Consider the following 17,372-nt stretch of genomic DNA (forward strand, 5'->3'; position numbering starts at 1 on the left):
ACACCTAAACCCACCCAACCCCCCCAAAAACCACCCAAAACCCCCCCAAACCCCCAAACCCCATCCAAAATCCCCCAAAACCCACCCAACCCCCCCAAAATAAAACCAAAACCCACCTAAACCCCCAAAAACCACCCCAAACCCCCACCCAAATCCCCCAACCCCCCAAAACCCCCCAAAACTCCCCCCAAACACCATCCAAAACCCCCCCAAAACCCACCTAAACCCACCCAAACCCCCCCAAACACCATCCAAAACCCCCCCAAAACCCACCTAAACCCACCCAAAACCACCCCAAACCCTCACCCAAATCCCCCAACCCCCAAAAAAAACACCCAAACCCCCCCCAAAACCCACCTAAACCCCCCAAAAACACCCAAAACCCCCACCCAAACCCCCCAACCCCGCAAAAAACCACCCAAAACCCCCCAGACCCCACGCAAAACCACCCAAAACCCTCACCCAAATCGCCCAACCCCCCCAAAAACACCCCAAACCCCCACCCAAATCCCCCAACCCACCCAAAAACCCACCCAAAACCCCCCAGACCCCACGCAAAACCACCTAAACCCACCCCAACCCCCCCCAAAACCCACCCAAAGCAGCACCAAAACTAAAAAACCCTTTTATTTGACAACAGAAGAACCAAACAAGAAGATATTTACAGTAGTTCGTGAGGGGGGGTTCTGGTTTTGCTCCAGCAATCCCCTCCCCCTTCCCCCCCGCCCCCCAACTCCTTCTGGGCCATCCCCAGGGCAGGAGCCCTGGCCCCTGGCCCCTGGCCCAGCTCTCCTGCCCCAGGGGTGGGGAGGGAACCACTTTGGTTTGTCCGGGCCGAAAGGGGAGGAAGAGGAGGAGGAGGAGACCACAAAACAAAGGCTCTCCAGGCGCTGGGGGAGGCAGCAGCGCCTGAGGGAGGCCGGGAAGGGCTACCTAGCACGGAGGGAGGGAGGGAGGGAGGGAGCTCTACAGGCTGGGGCTTTCCCCAGGGGGCAGGCAGAGGGCAGGGGCTGGGGGAGCTGAAGGGGATGGTCACAGCCAACCCGTGCCCTCTGCCCAGCCAGGCAGTGCCAGAGCTGGAGCCATCCCCAGGCTCTGGGCGCTGTGGCACTCCCCTGCCCCTCTCAAGGAAAGGAAGACCCCAGGTGTGTGTCCCCCCAGCTCAGCTCAGCTCTTCCCTTGCAGCCTGCAGCTCCCCTCGCAGCCCTGCAGAGCACCAGAGCCTGTGGCAGTCATTACCTCTAATCATGCAACTTAATAATTAGGCTAACGAGCTAGGGTTAGTGTTTGTCGGGACGGGGAGCAGAGGCACGGGGCCGGCGCTGAACTCGCAGCCGCGCAGCGAGAGCCCAGCCCCAGGGCTCCGCAGCCGGGACCCAGCCCAGCAGCCCAGGCTGGGGAGTGGGGGGGCTGAGGGGGGGGTCCCAGCCAGCTCCCAGCTTGTCACTAGAGGTCCCCAGCAGCGCACGGCCACGCTCAGCCCTGCAGAGCGGGAGCAGGGGGGGAGGCACCCGAGGAGCGGCCCCGGGGGAGCGGCAGCAGGACCAGACCCCTGCGGGCTGCAGGGCTGCACAGAGCACAGCCGCCCACAGCTGCCCACAGCTGCCCCAGGCCTCTGCCCACTGGGGGGGAGGGGGGGTGGGAATAATTAATAATAACAATAAAAATCCCGCGAGTAAAGAGGTTGGATACAAAACTTCACAGTCTCAGCTCGGCCTCCCTTCCCCCCTGCCAGCAGCACAGCCCCGGGGGGGCGCCGCTGGATGCCCTCCGCCCTCCAGCACAGCCCCGGCAGGAACCGAGGAGGGGCAGGGCAGGGGGAAGGGAGTTGTGGAAATGCTTAAGAGAGAAGAAGGGGAAAACAAACAAACAAACAAATAGAACAAAACAAATGGGAGGGGGGAGGAAAAAAAACCCAACCCAGATCATCACAGAATAAAATCACAATTGGAAGGGCGAAGGTCTCAACAACAACAACAACAAAAAAAAAACCCAAACTGCTAACGAGAGCACCACGGAGATCTCCACCGGCAGCATCTGAGTCACCCCGGAGCACAGAGGAGGCTCCCACCGCTGCCGGGCCAAGGGAAAGCCAACCCCAAAGCGATGCCCCGGAGCGCAGCTTTCCAGTTCTTGTGTCCTCTGCCCCTCCCCGGGCAAGCCACAGCCCCTGGCCAGCACCGGGCACTCAGCACGGGGCGAGAAAAGGGAGGGCGAAGGGGCAGGGGGGAGAGATCCCAGAGGAAAGGCTTCCCCCCCCCCCCCGGCAGTCCTCAGAACAGACACCAGCTGCACGCCCGAGCTCGGCTCCCTCCCTGCCTCCCTCCCTCGCTGCGGGAGCGGCGCTGCCTGCGCCCTTGGTGCCGGGGGGGAGAGAAAGGACTCAGCAGGTTCTGCACGGGCGGCTCGGCGGCACAGCCGGAGGGCAGGGCAGCTGCCGAGGGCTGGCAAGGGCCAGGCTGCAGCGGGCACGTCCTGCCCTGCCCCTGCCCTGCCCCCAGGGCGCCTCGGTGGCAAGAGGACGGAGGGGTGGGCGCAGCCCTTCCCCTCCCCCGGCGGGCAGGGGCGCCCCGCTCGGGGAGCCGCTCGGGGGGGCGCGGGTGGGCGGGGGGCATGAGGCCGGCAGGGTCGGGCACCCCCCCGAAGAAGGGCAGGCCGCGGGGCCCGGCCCGGGGAGGGGTTATTTGGCGGCGGAGGCGGCGGGGGGCTGGGCGCGGGGGGCGAGGGGCAGCTGCCCGCCGCGGCGCTGCGACTCCAGCTCCGCCGCCCGCTGCAGGGCCACCTCCACCAGCAGCTGGAAGCCGCTGAAGTCGTCGCCGCAGAGCTCGGGGGGCGTGGGGGGCGGCGTGTTGAAGAGTCCGCTGGTGGGGCTGGCGGCCTCGGCGCGCAGCAGCGCGGCGGTGCCGCCCGGGGCGCCGCGGAGGGCGGCGGCGGGCTCCGGCTCCGCCGACCGTGCGCCGGGAGGCTGCTCCCAGTCGGCGCCGCCCGGGGCGCTCACCACCGCCAGGCCGCCGCCCAGCGCCCGCACCGGGTGGCACAGTACCTGCGGGCACACGGACATCGACAGCACCTTGGAGGCGCCGGCGGCCGGCACGGGGGGCACCACCAGCACCCCGGAGCCGGCGGCCGCGCCCCGCGGCAGCGCCACGTCCCCGGCCTTGCCCCCGCGGCGGGAGATGGTGAACTGGTTGGGGTCCTTCCCGTCCTTGCGCAGCATGTCGGGCAGCAGCCGCCGGCGGGCGTTGATGAACCAGTTGCAGATCTGGGGGGAGAGAGGAGCAGCTCCCTCAGCCCGGGATGCCCCCCAGCCCGGGATGCCCCCCAGCCCGGGACGCCCCCCCCCAGCCCGGGACATACCCCAGCCTGGGACACCGCCCCCCCCCCAGCCCGGGACACTGCCTGGGGGGCACCGGCCTCAGGCACAAGTCAGCAGAAGCCCCCTTGGACCCAGCGGTGGTTTCTGCACACCACAGCTACCCCACCCCACCCCCCCCCCCCAAGCCCCACACCTCCTTCCCGTGGGGCTCCAGGGAGGCAGAGCCACTCCTGGCAAGGGGCTGCCCAGCCACCCACGGAAACCCCAGCACCAGCTGCATCCTGGCTGGTACCACCCACCCGGGGTGGCCCCTTCCTCCCTGCGCCCCTGCCCCGGCTGCCTGCAGCCCAGCGCTCCTGCCCAGCCCTGCCAGCCCCAGCACGCTGAGCCAGCACAGCCTGGGCAGCGCCGGGGCCGAGCTGCCCCCTGGGCCACAGCAAGGCTGCACAGAGCCAGCGGAGCTGCCGGGCACCGCACAGAGCCAGCTCGGAGCACAGCTGCCTCCAGCAGGTGCCAGGGCTGGGGGTGCTCCCCTCTGCAGGCAGCTCACCCCAGAGACTGCTGTGCCCAGCCACGCGTCACACGCTGGTGCAGCGCCAGCACAAGGCCATCCTGCACCCGCAGCGGGCAGGCAGCAGGAGAGCAGCAGGGATGGAGAACCCTGAAGCCATGAGCTCCCAGGGCTGCAGCCCCCACCCCGAGCAGGGCAGCAGGGAGGGCAGCAGGGAGGGCACCACCACCGCCACACCTTCCCCTGCCTGCTGCCAGGCAGGGAGGCCACAGCCAGCCTGAAGGGCTCCAAACAGCCACGAGGCACACAGCAGCACCCCGGCGGCTGCACCCCGGCACCTGCACCTCTGCGGCCCCTGCAGCTGCACCCCTGCGGCTGCACCCTGGCGCCTGCACCTCTGTGGCCCCTGTGACTGCACCCTGGTGCTTGCACCCCTGCAGCTGCACCCCGGCACCTGCACCCCTGTGGCTGCACCTCTACAGCCCCTGCGACTGCACCTCTGCGGCTGCACCCCGGCACCTGCACCTCTGCAGCCCCTGCGGCTGCACCTCTGCGCCTGCACCTCTGTGGCCCCTGTGACTGCACCCTGGTGCTTGCACCCCTGCAGCCCCTGCAGCTGCACCCCGGCACCTGCACCCCTGTGCCTGCACCTCTACAGCCCCTGCGACTGCACCTCTGCGGCTGCACCCCTGTGGCCCCTGCAGCTGCATCCCAGCACCTGCACCCCTGCGGCTGCACCCCTGCGGCCCCTGAGGCTGCACCTCTGCGGCTGCACCCCAGCAGCTACACCCCTGCTCCTGCACCCCTGCAGCTGCACCTCTGTGGCCCTGGCTGCTGCACCCCGGCACCTGCACCCCGGCACCTGCACCCCTGCAGCCCTGGCTGCTGCACCCCGGCACCTGCACCCCGGCACCTGCACCCCTGCAGCCCTGGCGGCTGCACCCCGGCACCTGCACCCCTGCAGCCCTGGCGGCTGCACCCTGGCACCTGCACCCCTGTGGCTGCACCCCGGCAGCTACACCCCGGCGCCTGCACCCCTGCACCTGCACCCCTGCACCTGCACCCCTGCGGCCCTGGCGGCTGCACCCTGGCACCTGCACCCCTGCACCTGCACCCCTGTGGCCCCTGCGGCTGCACCCCTGCGGCTGCACCCCGGCACCTGCACCCCTGTGGCTGCACCCCTGCGGCCCTGGTGGCTGCACCCCGGCACCTGCACCCCTGCGCCTGCACCCCGGCGCCTGCACCCCGGCAGCTGCACCCCTGCGCGCCCTTCAGAGAAGCAGTGGCCATGCGCTGAGCCCGGGGCCGCGGCCTGCTGTGGAATGCTGCACCCAGACAAAGGCCTAAAGGGTAGGGGGCTGCGGGGGGGGTGGGGGGGAAGTGAGTTGACCTTTCCTAAGCCAACAGCTAGGGGCAGAGACTTCCCCTGGCAAAGCCAAGTCGCCAGGACCTCGGTGGCAGCCAGAGCTCAGCTGGGCTTTGTCTTTGAGACAATATTTGGCACTGAGCGCTCTCCAGCACATCTCCCACCCCTGCCTCCCCTCCAAACGCCCTCCCCTGCCAGCCTTGGCAGGGTCCCCTCGAGGGGCTCTGCCACCAACTGCTGCAAGCCCCAGCCAGAGGCCTGGGCTGCCAGTGAAAAGCTCCACCAGCTCCACGGCACTGAGGAGCCTCTGAGTGCTGCCTGTCCCCCCTGACACGCTCCTTCCAGTACCCAGCTCCCTCTGGAGCAGGCAAGATGGAGATGGGCACAAGCCACACAGAGCCCCTGGTGGCACCATGGGGTGCCACAGGGCATCACCTGCCCAGGGAGCTGGCACGTGCCCCAGCCTGGGAGCAAGCAGGCTGCTGGCCACCCAGCCGTGGTTAGCCACCACCAAGCACACAGGGGACTGTCCCTCTGGGCAGCAACTGTCCCCACCGCTGCCCTGAGCAGCATCCCCTCTGCAGGCATGCCCTCACAGGAGGGCACAGGCCTGGAAACCTGCCCCCAGCCTCACCAGCAGCAGGCACCACGCTGTCACCTCCTGAGCAAGGGGCAGAGGCGGCTCCCCAGGCTCCCTGCAGAGCCAGGCTTGCTGCACTCCAGCCCTGGCTGCCAATGCCTGGCTCCAGCTCCCAGGCTGCTGGATGGGCAGGGGGAGGCACAAACTGGGATGTGTTCAACCAGGGGCTGTGGCAGAGGCCTGTGCCAAGGAGGCTCCTGTGAGGGTCTGGTCAGCACTGCTGGACCCAACCCCACAGCCTTGCCATGGGGTGTCCCACACCTGCACCCCAACAGACGGAGCAGCCTCGATGGCATCCTGCTGTGTCACCTCAGGCTGACAGGAACCCCAGTGGCACAGGATCACAGGATGTCAGGGGTTGGAAGGGACCCAAGGAGATCCTCCAGTCCAAGCTCTGCCAGAGCAGGAGCAGAGAATCCAGCACAGGGCACACAGGAACACATCCAGACAGGGCTGGGAAGGCTCCAGAGCAGGAGACTCCACAACCTCTCTGGGCAGCCTGCTCCAGGGCTCTGGGAGCCTCACAGTCAAGAAGTTCCTCCTCATGCTGAGCTGGAACCTCCTGTGCTGGAGCTTCCATCCATTGCCCCTTGTCCTGTCCCAGGGCACAGTGAGCAGAGCCTGGCCCTGTCCCTCCCTCCTGACTCCAGATACTGAGCTGCAGCTCTGAGGTGTCCCCAGAGCCACCACAGAGTGAGCAGCCCCAGCTCTGGTGATGCTTAAATCCCTTCCTGGAGCACTCAGGGGGCACAGTGTGGCCCCAGGACAGAACCTGCTGCACACTCCGGAGGTGGGAAGGGAGGCAGAGCAGCTTGAGTGGGAGATGCCTCCCAGCAGGCCTGGGCTGAGCTGGGAGCTGCCAGGAGCCTGTGGCAAGTGCCTGGCAGTGGCTTTCTCACAGCTGTGGACTGGATATAAACTGCAGCACAGGAGGTGCCAGCTCAGCATGAGGAGGAACTTCCTCACCCTCAGATAAACATTTATTAAACACCTCTCAGCCTTCTCCTCTCCAGACTGCACAGCCCCAGGGCTCTCAGCCTCTCCTCCCCAGGCAGTGCTGCAGTCCCTTCAGCATCCTTGCAGCCCTCCCTTGGACTCTCTCCAGCAGATCCCTGTCCCTCCTGACCTGGGGAGCCCAGAGCTGGATGCAATGTTCCAGGTGAGGTCTCAGCAGGGCAGAGCAGAGGGGGAGGAGAAGCTCCCTGGCTCTGCTGGCCACACTCTGACTGCAGCCCAGGACCCCCTTGGCCTTCTTGGCCCCCAGGGCTCATTGCTGTCCCAGGCAGAACTTGCTGCCCCCCAGCACTCCCAGGTCCCTCTCCCCAGGGCAGCTCCCCAGCAGATCCCCTCCCAGCCTCTCCTGCTGCAGTTTCTTCTTCCTCCCCAGCTGCAGGACTCTGCTCTCATCCTTGCTGACCCTCATGAGGTTCCTCTCTGCCCAGCTCTCAGTCTGCCCCAGCCTCTGAATGGCCTCACAGCCTTCAGGTGTCTCAGCCAAGCCTCCCAGTTTGGTGTCATCAGAAAACCTGCTCAGCAGACTCTGTCTGTCTGTCCTCTCATCAGTGGCATGGATGATGTTGAACAGCACCAATCCAGAAGGACTCCATCAGTTACAACTCTCCAGCTGGACCTGGCACCACTCTTTGAACTCTATCTTGTGAGCAGTTCCTAATCCACCTCACTGTCTGCTCTTCCATCCCACACTTCCTGAGCTGGCTCACTGGGATGACAGTGCCAAAGGCCTTGCTAAGGTCAAGGCAGATCACATCCACTGCTCTCCCTGAATCCACCCTTCCCAGGCACCCCTGGGAAATGCCACCCTGCTGACACCTCTTGCCCAGGGGCCACAGGGCCAGCTCCCAGCAGGCACAAGCTGGCTGCAGGGGGTCCCAGGGGGCAGACAATGGCCAGCACCTGGCAAGGCCACATCTCCACACAAGCCCACGTGCCTGCCAGCACCCTCCTGGGCCCCAAAGGACTCAGGGTGTGGACAGCTGGGCATATGCCACAAGCCCTGGGGTAAACCCCCACGTGCCAGGCACCACTGTGCCAGCCCTGCTCCAGGACAAGCTCAGGCTCCCACAGTCCCAAACCAGTGCTGCTCCCCCCAGCACTGACTCAAGCCCTCCTGGGGCTGCCTTGGGAGCAGCTGCCTGGACACAGATCTGTTGCTCAGCCAGCACTGGAAGAAAGACTTTCAAATGAAAAAGGCTTTGCCCTGCTGGCCAGCAAGAGGAGCCCAGGCACTGCCCACACACTGCTGTCTGGCCCTGGCTGGGACAGCTGGCCAGGACCATGCCAAGCCACAGGGAAAGGAGCCAGAAGTGCAGGGGAAGCCCCGAGGAAAGGAGCTCAGCTGAAAACCCACTGGCCCTTGCCTGCTCCCTGCACACAAGAGCTGCTTCCCACCCCCTCGTGCCCCCAGCAGCCAGAGAAGAGAGCAGAGCTCCCATTGACCTCCCACCCTGCCAGGCTGCCAGAGAGGGACCTGGGCCGTGGCCCCACAGCTTCCCCTTGCACGGAGGCCTCGGCGTGGATCAAAGGGACAGGCAGCAGCAGGCAGGGTCTCCCCCTGCCACCCCAACAGCAGGCAGGGTGAAAGCTAAAGCTGGAAGGAAAAGCACTGCTTGACCCCACTGCTGGCCAGGGCTCCCGGCTGGACACCCAACACAGCCACCCGAGGAGAACATCAGCAGCCCCCTCCTCCCCCTGCCCAGGAGCCCTCAGCTGCGCTGCTCTCCCTCCCATGCAAGTGGTGTGACCGGGAACAGGTGGAGTTAGTGCTGCTGCTAATGGTCCACCTGGGGTCAAAGCCCAGCCCAGCCCCTGGCCTAAGATGGTTGCCCCTGCCCAGAGCCGCATGCGGCAGGGGTCAGCCCTGGCCCCTTTGTTGGGGTGTGCCCAGGGAAACAGGATACAGCAGCACCCCCCGAACCCCTCCCACCTCTGGCAGGTTTTACTAACACCAGGGCATGGCCCAGCTTGTCCCTGCCCGTCCCTGTCCCTCCGGCTTCTGGCCAGCCAAGCAGCTCTGCTCCAGCACTGCCGCAGAACTGCTCCCCGAGGCTCGGACTCCTGCCTAAAAGAAGGAGCCCGCGGGCAGGTGGCTTTGTGTCCCTGACACTGCCTGCCCTGCCTCCTCGCTGCCCTTCAGAGGCAAGCGGTGCCAGGGTGCCAAGCCCTCGGGGATCTCCCGCGGGGCTCTCCCGAGCCGGCCCGCACCGGGCGCCGGGGCAGAGGAGGAGCCGGCGGCAGCGCCGGGCTCGTACCTGCAGCACGGAGAGGCTGGTCTGCCCCGAGAGGCTGAGCTTCTCCTGCTCCGAGGGGTAGGCGTTGAAGCGGTGCTCGTACAGCCAGTCCCGCAGGATCTTCACGGACTCCTTCGGGAGGTTGCCCCTTCTCTTCCTCTTGCTGGCCTGCGAGGGGTCCGGCGATGTGGCGCTGTCGTCCTCTCCGAAGTCGCTATCCGACATGGTGGAGCTGCCCGCGGACCTCTCCTGGCTGAAGCCTGGCAAGGTGGAAACCACAGCGCCGGCATCAGGCGGCGTCCCGGCCGGGGGCGCGGGGGGCAGGGGCCCGGGACGCGCCGCGGCACCCCCCCGGCACCATCACCCACCGCCCGAACGCGGGGGGCGGCAGAGGGCCCCCGCGGGAGGAGAGGCTGCAGGCAGCGGCGGGGACGGCAGCCCGCACCCAGCCCCCGCAGCGCGGCGGAGCCTGCCCGGGATGAGCCCGGAGGGGGCGGGGGCGGGGGGGGAAGGGGCGAGAAAAACATCAACCGGGGGGGTGGGGGGGTGGGAGTTCAAAGCAATCTCTGCAGGAGGCCGGGGCCGGAGTTGAGCGGGGCGCAGGCACCACGCGGGGACGTGGTGCGGGGTCCGATCCCCGCGCTGCTGTCACGGGCCGGGGGCTCTGCTCGGCGCTGCCCGCCCAGGCCCCGCCGCCCCTCGGCCCGCAACAGGTAGCGCGGGCCCCTGCCCGCCGCCGACACAAAGCCTGGGAAGCGGCGAGCCCCGGCCCGCCCCCCCACACCTCCCCCACGCCGCCCGGGGAGGCGAAGCAGAAAGAAAGGAGCTGGGAAGTGTCCGGCGGCCCCCGCCGCACGCACCGGCCCCGCCAGCCCGGCCGGGAACGCCGCGGAACGGGCAGCGCCCCCCCGCCCGGCGCCCCCCCCGGCACTCCCAAAACTTTTCCCGGCGGGGGCGGCCCCGGCCCGGCCCGGCCCGGCCCGCACAAAGGCGGCTCGGCTCGGCTCGGCTCGGCTCGGCTCGGCTCGGCTCGGCTCGGCTCGGCTCGGCGCGGCTCGGCTCGGCTCGGCGCGGCGCTGCCCGGCCCGCCCTGCCCCGCCGCCGGCCGGGACTCCATGTTTGCCGCTCGCCCCGGCTGCGCTCTTACCCCCGGGCCGCCGCCGCCGCCTCGGCCCTTGCATGGGCCCCGCCGGGGTCGCTCCGCCGCCGCCGCTCCGGGGCCGGGGGTGCGGCGGGACCCTCCCGCGGCGGCGGGGCGGGCGGCCGAGGCGCGGCGAAAAGTTTTGGGTGGGCGGCGGTGACAGATGCCGAGACAGAGTTCCCTTTGTTCCCGAGGAGGCAGGAACTCAGCCGGGCCCCCCGCCCCCGGCCCCGGCCCGCCCGCCCCCGGCTGTCACCGCCGCCGCACCGGGCAGCGGGGCACCCCAGCCCCCGCCCCGCCGAGCGCGGGGCCGGTACCTGGCGGCGGAGGCGCCCCGGGCTCGCCCCCCGCGCCCCGGGAGGCAGCACGCGGCCCCGCGGGCTGCAGCAGCGCCGTAACAGCCCCGGCGCGGAGCGGGCACCGGCACCCCCCGGGGACACCCCCCCGGGGACACGCACCCAGAGGAGCTCCCGCGCGGGGATCCCCCGAAAGGCACCGCAGCAGCTCCTTCGCCGTGACCATGCCCTAAGGCTGAGTCCTGTAACTGAGCCCCGGGGGGGTGCTGGTGGCAGTGGCAGGGAGCAGGCGCTGGCTGCTGCTGGGGCAGGTGTGGGTGACAGCCCCAGGCAGCTCAGGCTGCCCTGAGGCACCGCTGGTGCTCGGTTTGGTGGCTCTTTGACTCACTGGCCGGGAAACTGGAAGCCCAGCACCTCAGCACTCCCGGGAAGGTGGGAAGTGTTTCCTAGCAAGGATCATCAGATCGAGGGGGCACCGGCTGGGACCTCTGCCGTGTCCATCGGCAGCGAGCCAGGCAAGGTCTCAGGAGGCTTCGCTGAGCTCGCTGCACCTCTCCACTGCAACAGCAGAGCCCCAAAGCCTTTTTAAACGCCCAGCTCTCTCCACCTACGCTGAGCACTCTGCTGGGCCAGGATGTGGCTCCCGCAGGATTCCCTCCCCCCGCCGTGTGCTCCCTGTCCCGTGCTGTGCTGCTGGGTCACACCTTCCCCCCTGCCCAGGGCCGGCAAGTGAGCAGCGCCAAGCCCAGAAGGGGATGTGCCCATCGTGTCCCCCCTGGCATGGTACCCTCCATCCCTGGGAACCACAGAGAGCAGCTGCTCTGGGCAGCGGTGGGCAAGGGTGCCCCATCCCGTGGGTCAGGCACCCCCTGGGCTGCATGGGTGATGCAGTGAGAACAAACTAATCCCTTAGAGCCCCCGTGGTGGGGAAGGTGCTGCCACGGGGGAGCCCAGATGATCCTGTCCAGCAGGCAGCTCAGAGAGGTGCCAGCAGAGAGGCATCTCTTGGGGGTGCCCCTCTCCTGGGGATGTCTGTGCCAAGCACAAGCACTCCTGTGTGCATCCCCCCCGGGAGCTGTGTGCTCGTGGGGTACTGCAGCCCCCAGGCTTGTTTGCAGCAGGGGTTTGATGGCAGCCTGGCACTTGGCCTCTGCTCAGGTGTTGAGAAGGGCTGCAAAGCCCTTTGGTGGTGTGGCTTGGCTCCGTGCAGAGCAGGCTGCATGGTGCAATAAAGGGGCACACAGCAAACAAAACCCCAAGGGGAATTCCTCACAGCGTTTGCTTAGCTGCTGCTGAAGCTTCAGTGGAGCTGTGCCCCGGGTCCCCGCTGCTCTGTTCCTGCAGCCTGGGCTGGTGAGACCCAGGCCAGCCCTGGCACCAGCCCTGGGTGCAAATCCCACCTGCTGCAGGCCTGCGCCGGTGCATGGTGCATCCCCAGCCCCTCTCACACCGCTCTTGCCTGCCCACCAGCACGGGTGGGTTCATCCTGCCTGCTCTGCTCCCTGCCTGGCACCCAGCCTGCAGGGGGTGAGGCTGCAGGGCTCCCTGGGCTGCTGCCCAGGGTCTGTGTCAGCCCCCGTGCCCAGGCAGGGCTGTCCTGCCTGGCAGCCTGCTTTTGCTCCTGCCTAGGCCATCTCCTTTTGTGTCTTCTGCCTAATTGATGCAAGCAGGAAATGGTCTCCCGGGGCTGGGCCGGGAGCCCTCCTGCCCTCCCCGGCTGCAGTGCCAGGCAGTGTGGAGGCAGCCTTGGAAAAGTCCCAGCGGGTGCCTGAGTGCAGCCCCTGGAGAGCTAAATCCAAGGGCAGCCCCAGGCTGGAGCAGAAGCCAGGGAGCTCCCAGCTGAGGGGGGATTAGGACCCTGGAGGGGGGGGGGGGGGGAGGCGAGGGGCCGGGCAGGGGCTCTGGGGCGTCTCCAGGGCTGCTTTTGCTAAGGGCTTGTGCAGGCTGAGCCCCCAGCAGCGCCGCCAAGCCCGGCCAGGGCCATTGACATGACAAAGCCTCCAAACTCCTGCAATCCGAGAAACAATCAGCCAGCAAGAGCCCAAGGGGCACGCAGGAAAGCCCCGGGAGCCGCCCGGGGCGCTGCCCCATCCCAGGCTGGGCTCTCCCCACCCTCTGATACTTAATCAGGATCTGTGGCATGGAAAATTGGGTTTCATAGAACCCTGGCATGGGTTGGGTTGGAAGGGAGCTGAAAGCTCAGCCAGCTCCAGCCCCCTGCCATGGGCAGGGACCCCTCCCACCAGCACAGCCTGCTCAAGGCCTCATCCAGCCTGGTCCTGAACCCCTCCAGGCAGGAGGCAGCCACAGCCTCCCTGGGCAGCCTGTGCCAGGCTCTCCCCAGCCTCATTCTCAACAATTTCTTCCTCCTCTCCACTCTCAGTCTCTCCTCTCCCAGCTCAAAGCCATTGTTCCTCAGCCTGTCCCTCCCAGCCCTTGGCCAGAGTCCCTCCCCAGCTCTCCTGGAGCCCTTCAGGTCCTGCAAGGCTGCTCTGAGGTCTCCCTGGAGCCTTCTCCAGGGGCTCTCCAGCACTCTGATCATCTTTGTGTGCCCCCTGCCTGGTGACTGTGCCAGCTGCTGGCTTTGGTCCCCAGCACTGCAGTTCTGCTCCCTGGTGAGTGCCAGGCTGGGACTCCCCCAGCAGCACCAGTCCTGGGCACACTCTTGCCAGGGCTTTCCTACTGGTTCACAGCCGGCATGGCACAGCTGGAGCCCCCGGGGGGAAACCACAGCTGGGTTCATCTCTGCCCTGCCCAGATGTTGTGCTCCTTCACCCACCTGCAGCAGAGCTCACCCAGGGGACCAACTGCTGTCTTAATGCCAGAGAGGGCAGCGTGTGCCAGCTGGGCACTGCCTGGGAGCAGGCAGCCCTGCAGGAACACCCAGTGAGTGCCCCACTGGCTGTGCCACAGCCCCCCCAGGCAGGGCTCAGCCCATGGCAGCTGGAGCAGGACCTGCTTCACCACCTGCACCACTGCAGCCCCACGGTGCCGTGGCCTCCATCTCCTGCTGCCCCTTCCCGTGGGGCAGCTCAGCTCCTCTTGCTCTTGCCAGAGCCAGCAGGGCAGAGCAGAGCCTCTCTCAGCTGGCACTGCCCTGGCCTGTGCTGATGTTTCTGTGCCACTGGGCATGGAAGGAGGAGCTGTGGCGCTCTGCAGACATCAGCGTGGAGCTCACAGCACTGGAGCAAACCACTCTTGGTTGGGATCTGGAGGCAGCCTCCATGGCCAGGCAAAGGAGGGAATAGTTCCCATGGGGAGAGCAGAGACAGCAGGAGCTGCCCCTGGAGCATCCAGGGCTGCTCCTGGGCCCCCTGGATGCAGGAGCAAGGGCTGAATAAAAGGGACAACAGGAACCTCTAGAATTAGAATAACCTTTATTAGAATAAACCAAACCAGGTTGGAAGAGACCTTCAAGATCATCGTGTCCAACCCATCAACCAATCCAACCCACCTAAACAGCTAACCCATGGCACCAAGCACCCCATCAAGTCTCCTGAACACCTCCAATGACAGCGACTCCACCACCTCCCTGGGCAGCCCATCCCAATGGGCAATCACTCTCTCTGTATAGAACTTCTTCCTAACATCCAACCTGAACCTCCCCTGGCGCAGCCTGAGACTGTGTCCTCTTGTTCTGGTACTGGCTGCCTGGGAGAAGAGACCATCATCAGCCTGTCTACAACCTCCCTTCAGGTAGTTGTAGAGAGCAATAAGGTCACCCCTGAGTCTCCTCTTCTCCAGGCTGAGCAACCCCAGCTCCCTCAGCCTCTCCTCACAGGGCTGTGCTCCAGACCCCTCACCAACTTTGTTGCTCTTCTCTGGACACCTTCCAGCAAGTCAACCTCCTTCCTAAACTGAGGGGCCCAGAACTGGACACAGGACTCGAGGTGTGGCCTAACCAGTGCAGTGTACAGGGGCACAATGACCTCCCTGCTCCTGCTGGCCACACTGTTCCTGATGCAGGCCAGGATGCCCTTGGCCCTCCTGGCTGCCTGGGCACACTGCAGGCTCATGTTCAGCCTGCCATCGATCAGCACCCCCAGGTCCCTCTCTGCCTGGCTGCTCTCAGCCACTCTGCCCCCAGCCTGTGGCACTGCCTGGGGTTGTTGTGGCCAAAGTGCAGCCCCTGGCACTTGGCTGTGTTCAATCTCCTGCCCTTGGCCTCAGCCCATCTGCCCAGCCTGTCCAGGTCCCTCTGCAGAGCCTCTCTACCCTCCAGCAGATCAACTCCTGCCCCTAGCTTGGTGTCATCAGCAAATTCACTGCTGATGGACTCAATGCCCTCCTCCAGATCATCACTGAAGATGTTAAAGAGCACAGGGCCCAGCACTGATCCTTGGGGCACACCACTGGTGACTGGCCGCCAGCTGGAAGCTCAGTGAGGAGAAGTGCAAAGTCCTGCCCCTGGGGAGGCAGAACTGCCCCAGGCAGCAAGATGTGCTGGGGGCCACCCAGCTGGAAAGCTAAAGCTTGGCAGAAAAGGCCCTGGGGTCCTGGGGGACACCACACTGCCCACAGGCCAGCAATGAGCCCCTGCAGCAGAGCTGCCGAGCGGTGCCCAGGGCTGCGACAGGAGGTGGGGGGAGGTGAGCCTTCCTCTGCTCTGCACTGGAGATGCCACCCCTGGAGTGCTCCCCGGCATGAGAGGGACAGGGACAGGCTGGAGAGAGTCCAGCAGAGGGCCATGAAGGTGGTGGAGGGGCTGGACCACGGCAGCTGGGAGGGCTGGGACCGCTCAGCCTGGAGCAGAGCAGGGCCAGGAGAGCTCAGCAGTGGGGAGGGTGCAGAGAGCATGGAGCCAGGCTCTGCCCAGCCGTGCCCAGGGGCAGGAGCAGAGGACATGGGCACAAGGTGACAGGCAGCAGGGTCCCTCTGAACACCAGGAAGCACTCCTGCAAGTGAGCAGCTCACAAGGGTGGGCACTGTCTCCACTGGTGCCCCCTGCCCTGGCAGTGAAATGCCCGGGGGGGGGTTGGTGGTTTGAGTCAGGTCAGGTCAGGCTGCTGGGCACTGTCCCTGTGCTGCAGCCCAGAGTGTGGCTGTGCCTGGGCTGCAGGTGCACACTGCTGGCTCACAGCCTCCCTGTCCCTCACCAGCACCCCCAGGCCCTTCTCCCCAGGGCTGCTCTCGACCCATCCTGCCCCCAGCCTGGCCTGCTACTGAGGGCTGCCTCAACCCAGCTGTGGGCCCTTGCACTTGGCCTGGCTGAGCTTCATGAGGTGCCCAGGTGGGCCCTAAGGGTTTGGGGGGTTGGTGGTTGTCCCCCTGTGGGGGGGAGGTGGTTGACCAGAGTGGAGGAAGCGTTTTGGGGAAGGCAGCACAGAGCTGCCACACCTGCTTGAGGTGGTGGCACCAGGGCACCTCAGAGCATCAGCTGCTGGGCAATGGGAGCTGCTGTGACCAGGAAGGCTGGGGGCAAGAGCTGGGCAAAACCAAGGGAAGGGCTCAGCACCAGGGCTGGGAACAGGGCACAGAAAGGGCTCTGAGCAGGGCTGGGCAAGCTGGCAGCGGCCTGGGGGTCCTGTTAGCCACCGTGGCTAGGAGCAGGTGCTGGAAGGGTGTGAGGACAGAGAGATGCTCCTGGTCACAGCCCCCCTGAGCCAGAGGTGGCTCCTGCATGCCCAGGGTGCCCAGGTGCAGCCTGGCAGGGCTGGGAAGCAGCAGCATGCCCATGGTGCCCAGGTGCAGCCTGGCAGGGCTGGGAAGCAGCAGCATGCCCATGGTGCCCAGGTGCAGCCTGGCAGGATGGGAAGCAGCAGCATGCCCATGGTGCCCAGGTGCAGCCTGGCAGGGCTGGGAAGCAGCAGCATGCCCATGGTGCCCAGGTGCAGCCTGGCAGGGATGGGAAGCAGCAGCATGCCCATGGTGCAGCCTGGCAGGGCTGGGAAGCAGCAGCATGCCCATGGTGCCCAGGTGCAGCCTGGCAGGATGGGAAGCAGCAGCATGCCCAGGGTGCCCATGGTGCAGCCTGGCAGGGCTGGGAAGCAGCAGCATGCCCATGGTGCCCAGGTGCAGCCTGGCAGGGATGGGAAGCAGCAGCATGCCCAGGGTGCCCAGGTGCAGCCTGGCAGGGATGGGAAGCAGCAGCATGCCCATGGTGCAGCCTGGCAGGGATGGGAAGCAGCAGCATGCCCAGGGTGCCCAGGTGCAGCCTGGCAGGATGGGAAGCAGCAGCATGCCCATGGTGCCCATGGTGCAGCCTGGCAGGGCTGGGAAGCAGCAGCATGCCCATGGTGCAGCCTGGCAGGGCTGGGAAGCAGCAGCATGCCCATGGTGCAGCCTGGCAGGACTGGGAAGCAGCAGCATGCCCATGGTGCAGCCTGGCAGGGCTGGGAAGCAGCAGCATGCCCATGGTGCCCATGGTGCAGCCTGGCAGGGCTGGGAAGCAGCAGCATGCCCATGGTGCAGCCTGGCAGGACTGGGAAGCAGCAGCATGCCCATGGTGCCCAGGTGCAGCCTGGCAGGGATGGGAAGCAGCAGCATGCCCATGGTGCAGCCTGGCAGGACTGGGAAGCAGCAGCATGCCCATGGTGCCCATGGTGCAGCCTGGCAGGGCTGGGAAGCAGCAGCATGCCCATGGTGCAGCCTGGCAGGACTGGGAAGCAGCAGCATGCCCATGGTGCAGCCTGGCAGGACTGGGAAGCAGCAGCATGCCCATGGTGCCCATGGTGCAGCCTGGCAGGGCTGGGAAGCAGCAGCATGCCCATGGTGCCCAGGTGCAGCCTGGCAGGGCTGGGAAGCAGCAGCATGCCCATGGTGCAGCCTGGCAGGGCTGGGAAGCAGCAGCATGCCCATGGTGCAGCCTGGCAGGGCTGGGAAGCAGCAGCATGCCCATGGTGCAGCCTGGCAGG

At 66.7% G+C, this 17,372-nt stretch overlaps 1 protein-coding gene across 3 annotated transcripts; it reads right to left on the reverse strand.

Moving 5' to 3' along the window:
- Positions 1–609: 609 nt before the first annotated feature.
- TGIF2 (TGFB induced factor homeobox 2) lies at positions 610–10,422 on the reverse strand. 3 transcript variants are annotated; one of them, XM_068167339.1, is made up of 3 exons: positions 10,229–10,422; positions 9,103–9,341; positions 610–3,262 (listed from the first exon to the last, which is right to left on the reverse strand). In XM_068167339.1, the coding sequence occupies exons 1-3, from the start codon at positions 10,260–10,262 to the stop codon at positions 2,681–2,683; spliced, it is 855 nt and encodes a 284-aa protein (XP_068023440.1). In that variant the 5' UTR covers positions 10,263–10,422; the 3' UTR covers positions 610–2,680. The 3 variants fall into 3 exon arrangements, with proteins under 3 accessions (XP_068023440.1, XP_068023441.1, XP_068023442.1); XM_068167340.1 differs by lacking the exon at positions 10,229–10,422 and adding an exon at positions 9,942–10,015; XM_068167341.1 differs by lacking the exon at positions 10,229–10,422 and adding an exon at positions 9,450–9,727.
- Between the last annotated feature and the right edge of the window lie 6,950 nt (positions 10,423–17,372).

The sequence above is a fragment of the Melanerpes formicivorus genome, unplaced genomic scaffold (assembly GCF_026170545.1).
Source record: "Melanerpes formicivorus ecotype bairdi unplaced genomic scaffold, bMelFor1.0.p_v2 SCAF_115, whole genome shotgun sequence".
NCBI lineage: Eukaryota > Metazoa > Chordata > Aves > Piciformes > Picidae > Melanerpes > Melanerpes formicivorus.